The 14,380-nt window shown below is 34.9% G+C and overlaps 1 protein-coding gene across 1 annotated transcript in view; it reads right to left on the bottom strand.

Moving 5' to 3' along the window:
• Window positions 1-1,554: 1,554 nt before the first annotated feature.
• Window positions 1,555-14,380, bottom strand: part of LOC115632395 (tetraspanin-18) — a 33,510-nt gene continuing 20,684 nt past the window's right edge. Inside the window, exons 3-7 of the mRNA XM_030529525.1 lie at window positions 12,300-12,451; window positions 11,027-11,125; window positions 8,713-8,841; window positions 2,853-3,212; window positions 1,555-2,795 (exon numbers count right to left, since the gene is read on the bottom strand). Of these exons, the coding sequence (XP_030385385.1) occupies window positions 2,646-2,795; window positions 2,853-3,212; window positions 8,713-8,841; window positions 11,027-11,125; window positions 12,300-12,365 (804 nt within the window). The 5' untranslated portion in view covers window positions 12,366-12,451 and the 3' untranslated portion in view covers window positions 1,555-2,645. The remainder of the gene's footprint in view (window positions 2,796-2,852; window positions 3,213-8,712; window positions 8,842-11,026; window positions 11,126-12,299; window positions 12,452-14,380) is intronic.

The following is a 14,380-nucleotide window of genomic DNA, read 5'->3' as shown; positions in this document are numbered from 1 at the left end:
CATATAAACACAAGTAACATGAGTAACTTTTGACCAAAACCACACAACGATGATGTGCAGAAGTATTTTTTTAAACACAACCGCTCTGTGAAATTTACATAAAAAGTATTCCATAGCATATTGCAGGCATATAGTATATCTTAATAATCTAACTTATATACAAATATGTATTACACACTACTTTTACCAATGCTACAATAATACCAATACGGTTACTAAGAATGCGCGTGAATTTTTTAACCTATGATAAGCGATATGGATTTTGGAAGATATACATGTTTATTTTTTTATACAAGTAAGTCGTACAGAACACACTCCTAAATGTAAAATCGTACTTAAAACATCATAAACATAACATAAATATTTATGGCGTAATGTGTGCAAAAATTGCAAACTATTTCCATGGGCTCCGACTTAACGAACAATATCATTTACAAAATATGCATAGTTTAAAGAAGGCGGAAATGTTTTTGCTATGTACGAGTATTTATTAAGTTAGATTGTAATTTTATTTACATGTATTTATGTCTATATTAAATATGTAAACTGCTTTGAGAAATCTTTGTTTTCTTAACTATCCATACTTATCCAATATAACCTGAAATATTTATGTAACATTTATTTAAAACATTTTTATATAAAAAATTAATATATATATATATACAAGGATATTCTAAAATATATACATAGAGAAGGGGATTTGAATTTGTCTTAAAGGAACAGAATAGATTGGAGTCCACAGGTCTGGTATTTTCGGTGTTTTTTACCTACATTTGTATTGTAGCAGAAAAAGCGCTAAAGACGTAGGGGGGAAATATGTTAGGAACAAATCATAATTATTTAGATATTATGTATATTTTTCCAGTGTGGCAATCAATAATTGGAGTCAGTTTATTGCAATTTAATTTGTTGGTGACAGTATGTCACGTAAAATAATATGATTTGTGGGGAAAACTTATTCGTATTTCCCTGTCTATTATTCTTTGGCTGTAGCTGTAGTGAAACTTTCAGAATTGTCTGTCCTTACCATTTTGTGCCAAGTCGAATGTTAAAGTAGCGCTCGCCCTACTCCTGTACCCTGTGCCTGTAATATGATTGCCAAATGAGAAATGATATTCGCTTTGATGCGGAAAAGATCTCCAGCGGGGACAGACCCACATGTCTAGAAGAATTCATCTCGACATTCTGATCATAAATACTTTTTGGGTCTGCTGCGCCTTCATTTAGTTGTTATAAAACCTGAAAACAGGGTTAAAGAGTACAAGAATGCGTAACTGAAATCCTTAAGCTGCGCTGCTTTTTACTCGCCTTAAAGCTCACTGCTACGATACTCGAAAGCTGATGGGGCAAAAAATACCAAAACGCGTCTTTTTGTTAGGATAAACGCCGTTGTTAGTTAAGTATACACATGCTAAAGTATTTAATTTAAATACTTTCTATTGCGATGATATTTAATATAGTCTGTTTTAAAATGTGTTTTTTAATTTTTATTTATTAATTTCTCATTTTTATTCACGTTCACAAATGTACAATAAAGTTTGTCATTTTGAGGCTTTTAATTCAATATCTTTTTTGTTTTTTGCTTCGTTCAAAAGTACATTAAGTAAACTACAGACATACGTGTATAATATGAATTAATAATAGGCATATTGATATATTTATATATAGAATTCAAAAATGTACAACATTTATTTTTAACAAAAAGAGGAAGAACGCGCATTCTTCTCGCGTTCTTCAGTAGTTAAAAAACTCGAAAATAGCAAACAACTAAATTTAAAACTTAAATATACAGACTTACAACTAATACACATAGTACAACTTTAATCTTAATGTTTTCCATCTTCTTTTTTGTTTTTGTCGAATTATATATGTATGTATGTATGGTTTTTTATGCATTGCTAAAAGTTAATTTTCAAAATGGAATATTTTCATCCATGACTTCATATACTTGTAAGTAGTATGTTTTCGTGTGATGTCTTTGAGTGGTTTTACTTTTTTAATTCTTTGCAATTGTGAATTTTGCAAACATTTAAAAAATTGATATACTCGTATGTATTTATTATAAGGTAGAACTAAGCAAATTATTAACAATGTATATATAAAGTAGAGTACTACTTAAAAACTAAAACTGCTATCAAAACAGGGTGTTTCAAGTGTTTACTTGTATGTTCATATCAAACTGTTAAAACAAATATGCGTTCTTTTTTCACTGTGTGTGTCGGCAAATGTTGAGCAACCTTTATGTTGTTGTTGTTGTTTTTTTTTTGTAATGCATAATTAAATTTGTTTATGATGCGTTTCGTTTGTTTTGTTATTTTGTTTTTTGTTTGATTTGTATATAATCTTAGTTTAGAGCTTCAGCTGTAAGAATGTTGTATGTATTTATGTATGTTTGTATCGTCCTCGAAGAGAGTTATGCGGCAAATGCATCGAGTAAGTTGGGTTACTTGTTCTCATCGTTTGGTTCTATATTTCTATTTGATTTTCCTTTGAGCACGTCATGGTGTTCGTGTGGGTTGGATAATTTATCTCAATACTCTTCCTCTCCTCTCACTGTTGCTTCTTAATGCTGTAATTTGCATGCCTGGTAAGCTACTTTTCTACTTAAAACTTGCACAACATGTCCTTTGGCGAATCTCAGAAATTTACAGACGCATGTCATGGTATTTGGCAAAAGCTTTGCACAGAGCAAAGGCAAGTATTATTAGAACTAAATGCGCAATTCCCACCACTATGACGCCAATAATAAGCTCACGCTGACGAATCAGCCAATCAGTGAAGACCTCGTAGCAGCCCTGCATAGAGTTTAGATATATTTTAGATAATATTTATGTTTCTGCTTAGTTACTCACCTTCATAAAGAAGCTGTTGCTCTCGGTGGGGTTTGTCACACAGTCCTCATCGCGGGGCACCATCTCTGCCACATCCTTCAATATGCAGCAGGCTTCGGGTATGGTCCGATTTCCCTTGCTATTCTGCCACGCTGGGGAGCCATCGAAATCGCGATAATCATTAATGCCACAGCAGCCGAAATTTCCCATCAACTGGTTCCACATCAGAGAGGTCGCGTCCATATCCTCGCCCAGCGAATAACTGGTGATTGTGGTCTGCAAAAAGTTTTTGCTCTCGGCCCGCACCTTCTCCTTGTAGAAAGCAGCCAAGCCGACGGCCACTATTTCCGCGATTAGCAGCAATACCAAAAATGTGCCGTACTGCAAGTAAAGAGCATTGTTTTAAGAATTGTTGAATATGTTTTCCACACATACTAAAATACATAAGTACAGAATGTCTTATTTAGCTCTACGATATTGATTTCAGTCACGATATTAATGAATGTTTTTCCAAAAGAGACCTACGCTTTATAGCTTTAAGTTGAAAAATTAAAGTCTGTTTGCATGTTCCTTATTATACATTCGTTTAAGAAAACAGATTATGGAATTGGATAGAAATTTTGGATTGTTGTTGGGCACATCCAGCGTGGTTTCGGAAAATTCGTGCCACAAATGGGGTTAAAATAGCAGTTAAAGTTGATATGAAAACATAAAAACAAAAGAGTCTGTTAGTTTTGAGATGGTCTCTGAACATTTATTATACTGAATAGCTGAAGGAGTTGGTCGTTAAATCTTTAAGCCGTTGATTGGATTCCCAGAATACTTGTTAAAAATTGGCGGCTTGTTTCTTGTTAATAAATTCGATTAACTCTCAGGTATCTACTCAGCACGTATATTTCTTTGATAAAAGTGCGGCAATAAAGGACAAAGACTAATAACTGAAAGGAATAGACATTGGTTTGGAAAATTGGAAACCACTCTACCCCACCTACTCATCGAGGATTGCTGTTTCATTTATACGTGGCTATTTTGTAATAATACTACATTCTTTTCGGTCTTCGACTACAATCAACAAGGTAGTTTTCCCAAACTGATGAATGTATTTGCCTTTTATCTGTAGAATATTGACTGCTCGTATTACGTATACGCCCGGTCTGCAGCTGACCCAATTCATACAAGTATGCTATTCGTGGCTTGAGACTACACTGGCTGGCTGGCTGCATAAAAATCTATGCGTTTGACCCTGAGCTAAATGTGCGGCACGCGTAGAGAATTGTCCGTCTCTCTGTTTGTTGTTATTGTTGCTGTTGCTGTGGCGTGGAGGCTGCTGTCGGTGGTGAGCTTAGACGCACTCACTCACACTTACTGAGCGAGCTGCCACTAAATGCAAGCAGGCAAGGCATACCCAGTTTATAATGCTGAAGGTCATTCAAAATGTCGTCCCTGTAGTTGTGGTTGTTGTTGTTGCTGTTGTTGCTGTTGTTGTTGGTGAAACCCAGCATGCTGCATGTTTTGAAAGCCTTTGCGGTTTTAATTCTTCGCCACAGACAAAACACGAACCAGAGCAGCCCAACATAATGCCAGCATCACTTTGCTGATGCATTGGCCCGATATCATGTGCAGAATGTTGTAGTTAGTTATGTATTTTTGTTGTTATTGTTACGGCTCGCTGCCCTGCACATGTGTGGGCGCCGCTTATGTTGTCTGTGCGGTAATTGTGGGCGTGTAAGCGCGTCACCCCACGAGGTATACTTGTGTATGAGTGTTGTATGTATACTATATACCTAGATTCGCTTCACGAATAGATAATGCATTTGTTGGTGTTCCACAAATGCCGATATAATTCAGAGATAAGTGGTGCATACACTGATAAAAAACGTTGCATAGTACGGATGAATATTTTCATATTAAATTTAATGTTCATCTATTTCATATTCAAATCAAATATAAACATCGTAAATTTTACTAAAAACATATTCAATTAGTGATTGTAATGTGAATAATATATTCATATTCATATGTCATATTCAATTTAATGTTGAACCATATTAAATATTAATATGCACACACTTCAAAAAACAAATAGTTACATTTACTATATTGCATAGTAAATTATAATATTTTTTTGAACTTTATTTTGAAGTTTTTTGTAGTCTTTTTAAATATACTAGAAATATATTTAATTTCAATTGACTAGAATTCTCAAGTCGGTTTTCAGCGGTTGAGTGGTATAAGTATGTGTTATTCAATCAGCTGCTTCTCACTTTTAATATTAATATTGAACCAACCTATATTTGTACTAAAAGGCTTAAAAAACATCAAAAAAATTAACATAACAAAATTAACATAACAAAAGAACTTTAAAATTACTTTCTGCTAAAAATTGTGGTGTTCTATAGATAAAAAATATACAGGTATATAGAAATAAAATATGCATCATGATAATGTTGAAAAGAGTTAAAAAAAAACAGTAACGTAGACAAAAAAGTTGAACAATATTTTATAATTAAAAAAAAATACCTTTGGCGTGAATCAAACCCACGTCTTCACATTGTGATTTAATATCGTCACACTTTAAATTTAATATTTTAATATTAAATTTTTAAATTTAAGTGTGGACACTTCATATTTACTAAAACACATGATGGTGCAAAATCGATGGTAAAAATAGTTAAATCTACGTGTAAATATTGAAATTTCCGTGCTTTTTTTTTATCAGTGTAGATGTAATAAATGGTTCTTGGTCTTATCTAAAAAACTATTCTAAATCGAAAATTGGGAATTACGAAATGTAAAACAGAAATGTTCAGATAGATACCAACAAAAAAAAAGATGAAAGTAATTCTAAAAATGAAATCTGTTTATCGAATGACTTTTGATTGGTCATGTGTAAATTCTTTGAGACGTTTAAATAATTATGCTTTGACTTAAAATAATACGTTCATTTGATTTTATATATACCTATGTATATTAAATTCAAATAATAATCGAAGGTTCGAAGTGATTAAATAAGTCTTGTTGGAACAAATACATTTGTTGAATTAATCCTTTCGAATAGGTTGTCGGGTGTTTTTTCACAATTTTTAAATAAGCAGCTTCTTTTCCTGGCAACCTTCTGTTTCGATATAATTAGTTTTCCCACGAACAAAAGTGAAAAGTAGTTTTCAAGCTTTTGCTCAAAACTTTCGATCGCAATAATTCATTATAAAACTATCAATACAATCAGTAGGAATAACTATAATATCTGGAATTATCGGGATAGGCATCGACTAAAGACAATGAAGGTGAAAGGGTGAAATGTAACTTTTGTAAAAAACACTATAATGGTGCGCACGTTTATTTTTTTTTTTTAAATTTTAAGATAGATAGCCGCACAGTGGTGCGGAATTAAAATTGTACTATTAGATACAAGGAAGCTTTGCTATAAGTTTAAATTAATCGAACAATTTGTTCCTCAAATCTACATATATTACTCTGCAGACATTCTTAAAGCACAAATGAAAGGAACTTAAGAACCCTCAAAAAGCAACAGTCCGGAAATATTTGAGAATCAAATAATGTTTATATTGGTAGCATTTGTTATTGCTGCTTCAAACTGCATTCCAGATATCTATTGTTAACTTTGAATTTGAAAGTGAAATCGATCAAGTGGTTTTTTCTAGTATTTTATTATGTGCAGCCATTAAGCATGCACACCAGTCAGTCTTTTCAATAAAAATTGGCCCAAATAAACTACTACAATTGCCAATGTCCGAAAATAAATAAATGTGAGGTGAAAAAAATCAATGCTAAGCCACGCATTTGCAATGTTAACCTCAGAGACCTTGAGAGGTACTGTAAGTGCCCTTGTGAGCAAAGCACTGCATTGCTGCTGATACATATACACACAGATGTGTTTAAATTTGGACACACATGTTGATAATGTTAAAGCTGAAGTTTGATCGCACACCCACACCCACGACTATGCAAGTCGCGTGTTGCGGCTCGCTGCGCATGCGCAAAAGCTGAAATCCAATAGATAGTGACAGCAGAAACAACATGAACTAGCGACAATGTTTACACAACAATCGTCTCTGCTGACTGCGTTATTCGCAGAGCATACACTACATACATACAGGTATGTATGTAGTTAAGTGTGTGCACACTTGCATTCAGCTGTCGCAATTAAATTGGCCAAGCCCAGCAACTAACGTGGCCTGCACTGAATGTAAAGTTCAGGCGGAAAATTAAAAGCGTAAATAACGCTAGCATACAAAATACTGCGTAAGCATGTGTGTGTATGAGTGTGCGTGTGTGTGTGTGTGTGATAAATTATATATTAATTGATGCTATGTACTTGACTGTCTGCGCGAAGGTTGACCAACAGCAGACATTGGCTGCTGGGTGGGTGCTGTTGTAGAAAGTTGCACTCAACGAATTACTTGTATGAAGCTGCCTTTGGGTGCCATAAGCATTTGAAATATGCAGGTGAAATTGCATAGGAACATACAAGTACATACATACATAAATGCATATATATATATATAGATGTACATAGAGCGATTGGGCAGAAAACAGGAAAAAGTGAAGGGCTTGTCACATTCGCACTCGTACTTGCGACTCATGCCCCCCGACGTGCACGAAACTTAACAATTTGTTAAAAACATGCTCATGCACACGAAAATGCCAATGGAAAATGGAAAAAAATAAACAAGGCCTAGAGGCGTCCCAAGCCAAACAGAAACCAAAACCCAAACAAAAAGAGAAAAGGAAAGACAACAAAAAATGTTAACTTATTGTTACTTTCTCCTACAATTTCGTGCACTTGACAAAACAAAATGCTGTCGAATTTTCACCAAATTCAAAGTCAAAATGAAAAACCACCGAAAGAAAACACTTTTGGATTATGCAAACAATCGACAATCGGACAGGGAAAGACAATAACAATAACAACAACAGCAATTGCATTTCATGAATGCCACTTGAGGTTGTCAATGTTGAACGTTCAAGTGTGCACTCAAAAAAAAAACGGTATAGTTTTCAAACAAAAATGCAACCATCAGGTCAGTTTGGGACTTAAGCTTAATTATATGTATATTATATATTATAATTGCGACTAAATGAAATCCAGCAAATCCAATTCATTCAATTGTACTTTCGATTAATTATGTTATGTAAATTTTGTTTCTTTCAAGCTATGGCTAATGATATCAACAATATTTTTGGACAATACATTAATTGGAATAACAAATACTTGTTCGTTAGGCTATTTAAATAATAATGCTACCGTTTTTGTTAGACTGCTTAGCAATAGAAAACAAGACTTCTTTCCTTATGCTGATTAAGAATATGCTCGAGTCTCATTTGCATATGCCCTTTGGGTACAGTGTATAATAAAGGATACACATTTTTCTGGCTTTTAAAGCTGAAATCACGGCGAATCCATTAAGCTGTGTCCCCTATACATATGTATTGAGAACAGGTCGGTTCAATATATAGTTTAATATATAGCGTTTAAGAGTAATATACGACGATTTCGAGTATCAAATAATGATCAGTATGAATGATTGAACAGAAGCAGAAGTGGTTCGATTGTAGAGAGTTTTTAGACAATTATGAGCAATTGCTGTTGTTTTATAAGGCATGAGGGACACATCGCGAAAACGACATTATCTTTTGAAACTTTTTATGTTTTCTGTGAGTGCAAGTTAAATAGTAGATGGTTTATCAATGCCCAGCGGGCTCCCACAGTTATTGCAATTACTTTTATGATTATCACACAGACACGCAGACTCAGGCACACCGATACAGACACTCCTGTATGTTATGCAACGCACCATAACTTGATTGAACACAATTTCATTTTATAGTTTATAGCTTTGCATTCATTTATTGCACTTACCGTTGAGAGCAGACACCGAGACTCGCGCATTGCGCCCAAATAGCCCAAGAAGCTCATGAAGAACATTATGGCGCCAATGACGAGGAGCACATAGGCCAACTGCTCTATGACCTGGGGCTGTGTAAATTGCTGCAAACGAAACAGATATAGACAGAGACATTATAGACGATATATTCGTAATTTGTTTAAATTAAGCATACTCTGTGCGTAGATGCAATTAACCTTTGGCCACATCTGCGTACCTACGAGTACTCTTTATAATTAAATTATGAGAGACAGGCGGCGCGTAATGGGCGTAGGCGAACTTTAAATGCCGCACTAAATGAGGAAATACTCATATTTAAAAGTTGGCCAATGTCTCTACCGTGGAAAACAGCGACGTCAGCTATTTTAATTAAAAGTTTGCCAAAGTAATTTCCTTTTGTAATCGTGTCTGGGCATGCAAGCGGTTCATTGACCAAATGGACAAATGCGCCGATTAGTTGTTGTCCGCATGTCCAGGCATGTCCTGACCCCGTCATTAGCCAAATGCTATTTGCATTGGCATTCTGAAACAATTTTCAATTATATGTCAGCCATTGACAATGTGCAGTAAAAAAAAGCGCGCCAAATGTATTTACTCGCAGAACTTTTAACATGTGCAGGACATGCAACAGGACGGCCATGTCCTTTGTCCAACCCATCAAAATATGTATGTAAGTATTGTACGAGTATGTATGTCTGCGGAAATTGTTGGATTTTTTTCTTTCTTAATGTTCCTCGCACCCTTGGCTATAACAGGTTTCGGCCAACCCTGAGTTTTATTTCATAAGAATATTATTTGCCGGCGCTTGTATGTACATTATGAATTGTGTTTTAGTGGTGGCTTTTGCGTATTGTTATTATTATTTTAGTTGCTTGTTAAAGAGTAAAAGAGTTTTGTAAAAATGTGTGCAGCGCAGAGAATCGATAGATGATCTGACCTACGATTATCCAACTAGTCTGTATGAACGTGTTTACTTTGTTTTTTTTTGAAGAGCTACATTTTTTAGAAGATTTTACATTTATGCATATGACCACTGGAAAAGCTTTCTGTCTAGCACTCCTCTAAGTTATAATGACACAGCTAATTATACTCTGTACATGAAGTGTACAAGATCTAGCCCTGTCTGTCCGTCTGTCCGTCCGTATGAGCCCCTGGATCTCAGAGACTATAAGAGATAGAGACACCAAATTTTGCACAAAGATGCCTTATGTGTGTACGCTATTCGAGTTTGTTTTATTTTTGTTGATTTTCCCCCACTTCCCCCCTATGGGGGTTTTCCCGATTTTCCATTGGTATAATCGCCCATATCTCGGAGACTATAAGACCTAGGAACACGAAATTTTAGTCCAAGATGCCTTATGTGAATACGCAGAAAATGTGTATTTTCCCTCCCCCCCCGCAAATCGTAACTCCCGTAGTTCTTGGACTTTCGAACTCAAATTTTGCAAATACCCCCAGTTAGTTATTATGTGTCCGTATGCCATTTCACTATGATAGACCGATTTAACAAGAAGTTATAGCCATAAATATATTTGCTGCCCACGCGCTGCCCAAGCGCTGCTTTGGTTGACTGCAAACATGTTTACACAGACACGAACAGATGCGCATAGGCATTCATATAGGCTTTGTATATGAGCAAGTACACACCCTTTACGTGAGTTCGAATACAGAGAGAGATAAAATCGATCAAAATTATTGAATGGTATTTAGTTTGTTAATATTATTACTGAATCAGTTGTTCGAATGGAGTTAAACTTGGCAAACAAAAAATGTATAATTCTTCTGTGTATATACGAAGTAAAAAGTTGATCAAATTCTTTGCTTCAAGAAGCTCTGTGCTTTGTAACCAAACAACCAATAGACAGTCATGTATGTATGTATTCATTCGATATTGTTTATTGAATATGAGTCTATAATTATATATAGTTGCCCTATCAGAATTCGCGTATTATTTTAATGACATAATAAAAAGCAATTCCACCCATACATCTAATTTTCCAATGTCAACAATTACGCGCATACTACTTATATAAGAGTACATGCAATCACATTATCGGCTATCTGGCTATTGGTCTGGTCCGCATAAGAAGTACATTTTTAAGGGTAGCTCTTGCTAGCTATTGATAGATTGTAAATAGTGGAAAAATAATAAGCATTTCGTATGCGGCAGTGTGTCAAATGTGCCCTAATTCATGGAGTATGCGTTTTTATACTGTCAACGCTGACATGTGAAAACATGTCTTAGTTAATTGGGCTTCTTAGTGTTTTCACTTTCACTCTGCAACTCACCTCAATGCGCTCGCTCTCGACCAACTTGAGCAGAGCAATCAGGGAATGCTTGTCCACAGCTAACCATAGTCCAGCGCCGAATATAATTGTCCCGAGTAACTGCAATAGATTTAACAAATAATTACTTATGTGTACCATGAAATTATCGAAGGAAAAACCATGTCAACGCAACCAACCCTCTGTGCAATGTTTGGACAATAGCAACAACAACAACAACAACAACTTAAATAACATAGACTGCGCATAAAACGCAACATAATTGAGTGTCGCGTTTGTTGATTGCACTTAACGTGATGCCAACAAGCGATAAAAACGCTGCCGTTGTCCAAGTCAATGAACTTGAAGCCGTTGCGGCTGACCAGCCACATAACAAGTGTTGGAAAAACTGCGCATGCGCAGAGATTTGCTTGATTGATGGCAGTCGAGAGCTGGGAGCCGGGAGCTGGAAGCCGGCAGCTGCAATACTATAGTCGCGCCTTCCACTCCATAATTTTAAATTTCGCCATGCAAACGAACAGCAACAGCAACAGCAACAAAAACATTTATTATAAAATGCCGATGTGGCAAATAAATCTTTATGTTTTTGCCCATTTAAAATCGAGAGAGAAATTTTGCAATAATACTTTAAGACATTGGTTGCACCTGAGAGGGAGTAAACAATTTTGTTTGGAAAGCGTGTTTATAATTATAACTCAATAAAAAACTAATGCAGTATCGCGCCCTGCAGCGACTTTCTACACTCGATCCTCAGTTAAGGTTTGCATGCAAAAGCTTATTTAATTTCATCGGGGTAATACCAAAATGGTAGGTCCCTTTGCCATCTTTGTATTAATTGTTAGGAAATGTAAGGCTGGCAAACTAAGCAAATTAAATTAAATTAAGTATTGAAATTTAAAAGTATTTTTTTAGATGAGGATTAGAAACCAAAGGTCATTCCAATTCCAATTAATATGTTTTTGAATTTGTTTCAAGCTTCCTGTGTAGAGTAGATGGAAATTATCGATTTTGAATTTTAAAAATTAGTGTTTTTTAAAATTTTAGAATTGGGGGCACTTATCAAACACTCTTGAAATTTATGGAAAATCTAAGTATATTTTTTATTTTTTATTAAAACCAAAACTGTGAAATACAGTTTACTATTAAAGACACCAGCTCGTGTTTATCTTGATTAGATTTATATATGATTCTTTAAAATCTATCCCTAAATTTCAGTTTTTTTTGTGTACGTTTCCTGCGATAAAGTATTTAATTATTTATATATTATGATACTTACGAAAAATATGAAATTAAATATGCAAAGCAAATACTTTGCACACCACACACCACAATCGAAAACCATTTTCGTTGTTTTCGAAATTTTGCGGCTGTTTTCAATGCACTCTGAGGAAGAAGTAATTTCAAGTGAGCGAGTGGCTGGGCCTGTGGCTGTAAGTAGAATAAAAGACAGAGAAAGGCCATTAGAACGCATAGCTATAATAGGTATTTGCTTTAGTTAACAATTTCTAATATTATGAAAATTCCTGCTAATTATTTAAAGTGCCGCAAAAGAAAGTGTCACGAATTGTAGAATACGAGGAAATTGTAACGACATGGAAATATTTTCATACCTATCGCATTTCTTATCAGGGCACGTGCCCAACAAATTAACATAAACGTGAACAAAGTGGATGAAAAAACTAACAAATTGTTTAAGTTTTGTGTGCGCAGTCATGACTGAGACTGTTAAATTGCGCCAAGCTGGCTGGAAAGCTTCATTCATTCATTAATTCATTAAAGACAAGCCTGGCTAAGTGCGAGCTTGTGAGCCAAATGAACTTTCTCATTAGCAGCACAACACACACACACGCACAACACCCACACACTCTTGCAGATTTAACACATAGATGCATGCGCTATGTGGCAAGTTCTAGAGCTGGTTCTCGCACTTGCCTGTCTTTTGAATTCGACGTCTGTTGGCGGCTTTCGCGACGCACTTTACTTTTCTTTTCAACTCTTGCCATAGCTGCTAGCAGGTTTTTGTTCCAAGTTTTGTTTGCATCTAAATATACTATGTTATGTGTGTGTGTGTGTGTGTGTGTGTGTGTGTGTGTGTGCATACAAACAAACAATGTCACGAGCTATTGAAGTCTGAAAGTAGAACAGTCGGCGGGTGAGTTGACGAGCCGCCAGCAGCTGCCAAACGCGGGTCTGGCCAACTTTTTTCTTTCTGGCTGCTTAAAAGTTTGTGATACCCCCGCACTCCACTGCAGTAGCAGTAGCAGTACCAGCAGCAGCAGCAGCAGTAACAGCAACGCTCAGTAATAATGTTTTGGCTAAAATGTAATTGTGCACTGTCGACACACAAAACACAAAAACCTTTAAGGCCCTTTTAAAAGCGAGTGCACTTAACTGCAAAGAGCTTAAAGGTTTATGCTACATTGTACAAACTTATATACGTATGCCTATACATACTATATATACTATACATATACTATATACGTACACAGTGAGGTGTGCCCTAGTCCGCCCGCAGCCCCCTAATGTACGGCACCATACCTATTTGGGGATGCAAATCACGGTATATTTTAATTGCTTCTCCCATTGTTAAACGCTTGTGATAAGCTCAACTAAAGTTGTTCAAAACTTTTCAGCTTCTATTAGGCTGTGGGAAAGAAATTATGAACATTTCTGGTTAGGTTTACTACCCAGTTTAAAGTGTATTAAAACCAATGCCCAGGCTACAGGCCTTTAACTCATTTGTTAAAAAAAAATTTAATCTTATTTGTAAAATGTATTTATCTATAATATACTCGTATGACTATTATTAGTTGGATTGAATCAGATAGTTAAATTATTTCAACTTTACGGATTGCTCTAAGAATCATATAAAAATAAATGTGTTAAATAAACCAAAATACTTTCACTTTGTTTGCTTTAATGCTTATTTGCATACCTGGTTGATTAACATAATATTTATTGAATTAATTGTCAACATTGTGGTCTGATAATTAGCACATTTCATTATCATTATGATAGTAGTTTATTTTATACATACATAGTTCCTAATTCTAAGATGAATTAAATTTTTTAACACTTTGTTTATAATTGAATTTTGGGCCGATTTCATTGATTATTTAAATCAGTATCTATATTTTTGGTCAAGAGGCTTCAAAGATTGCACAAATACGGGTTTCAAAGCTGTAAGATTTCTCTATAATAATTGAGTTTTTAAATTTAAATTTAGATTTTAATAATATTCTAGCACCGTTCAAAGTCAATATTGGGATTTCTGAAATATTCATAAAATTTAATATTATTATATGAGCTTAATTTTCAGCAAAAAGCATGGAGAAATTGTTTTAAATAAGTACATTC

The sequence above is a fragment of the Scaptodrosophila lebanonensis genome, unplaced genomic scaffold, assembly GCF_003285725.1.
Source record: "Scaptodrosophila lebanonensis strain 11010-0011.00,11010-0021.00 unplaced genomic scaffold, SlebRS2 tig00001415-arrow-pilon, whole genome shotgun sequence".
NCBI classification, from domain to species: Eukaryota; Metazoa; Arthropoda; class Insecta; order Diptera; family Drosophilidae; genus Scaptodrosophila; species Scaptodrosophila lebanonensis.
This window is presented reverse-complemented; position numbering and strand designations above follow the sequence as displayed.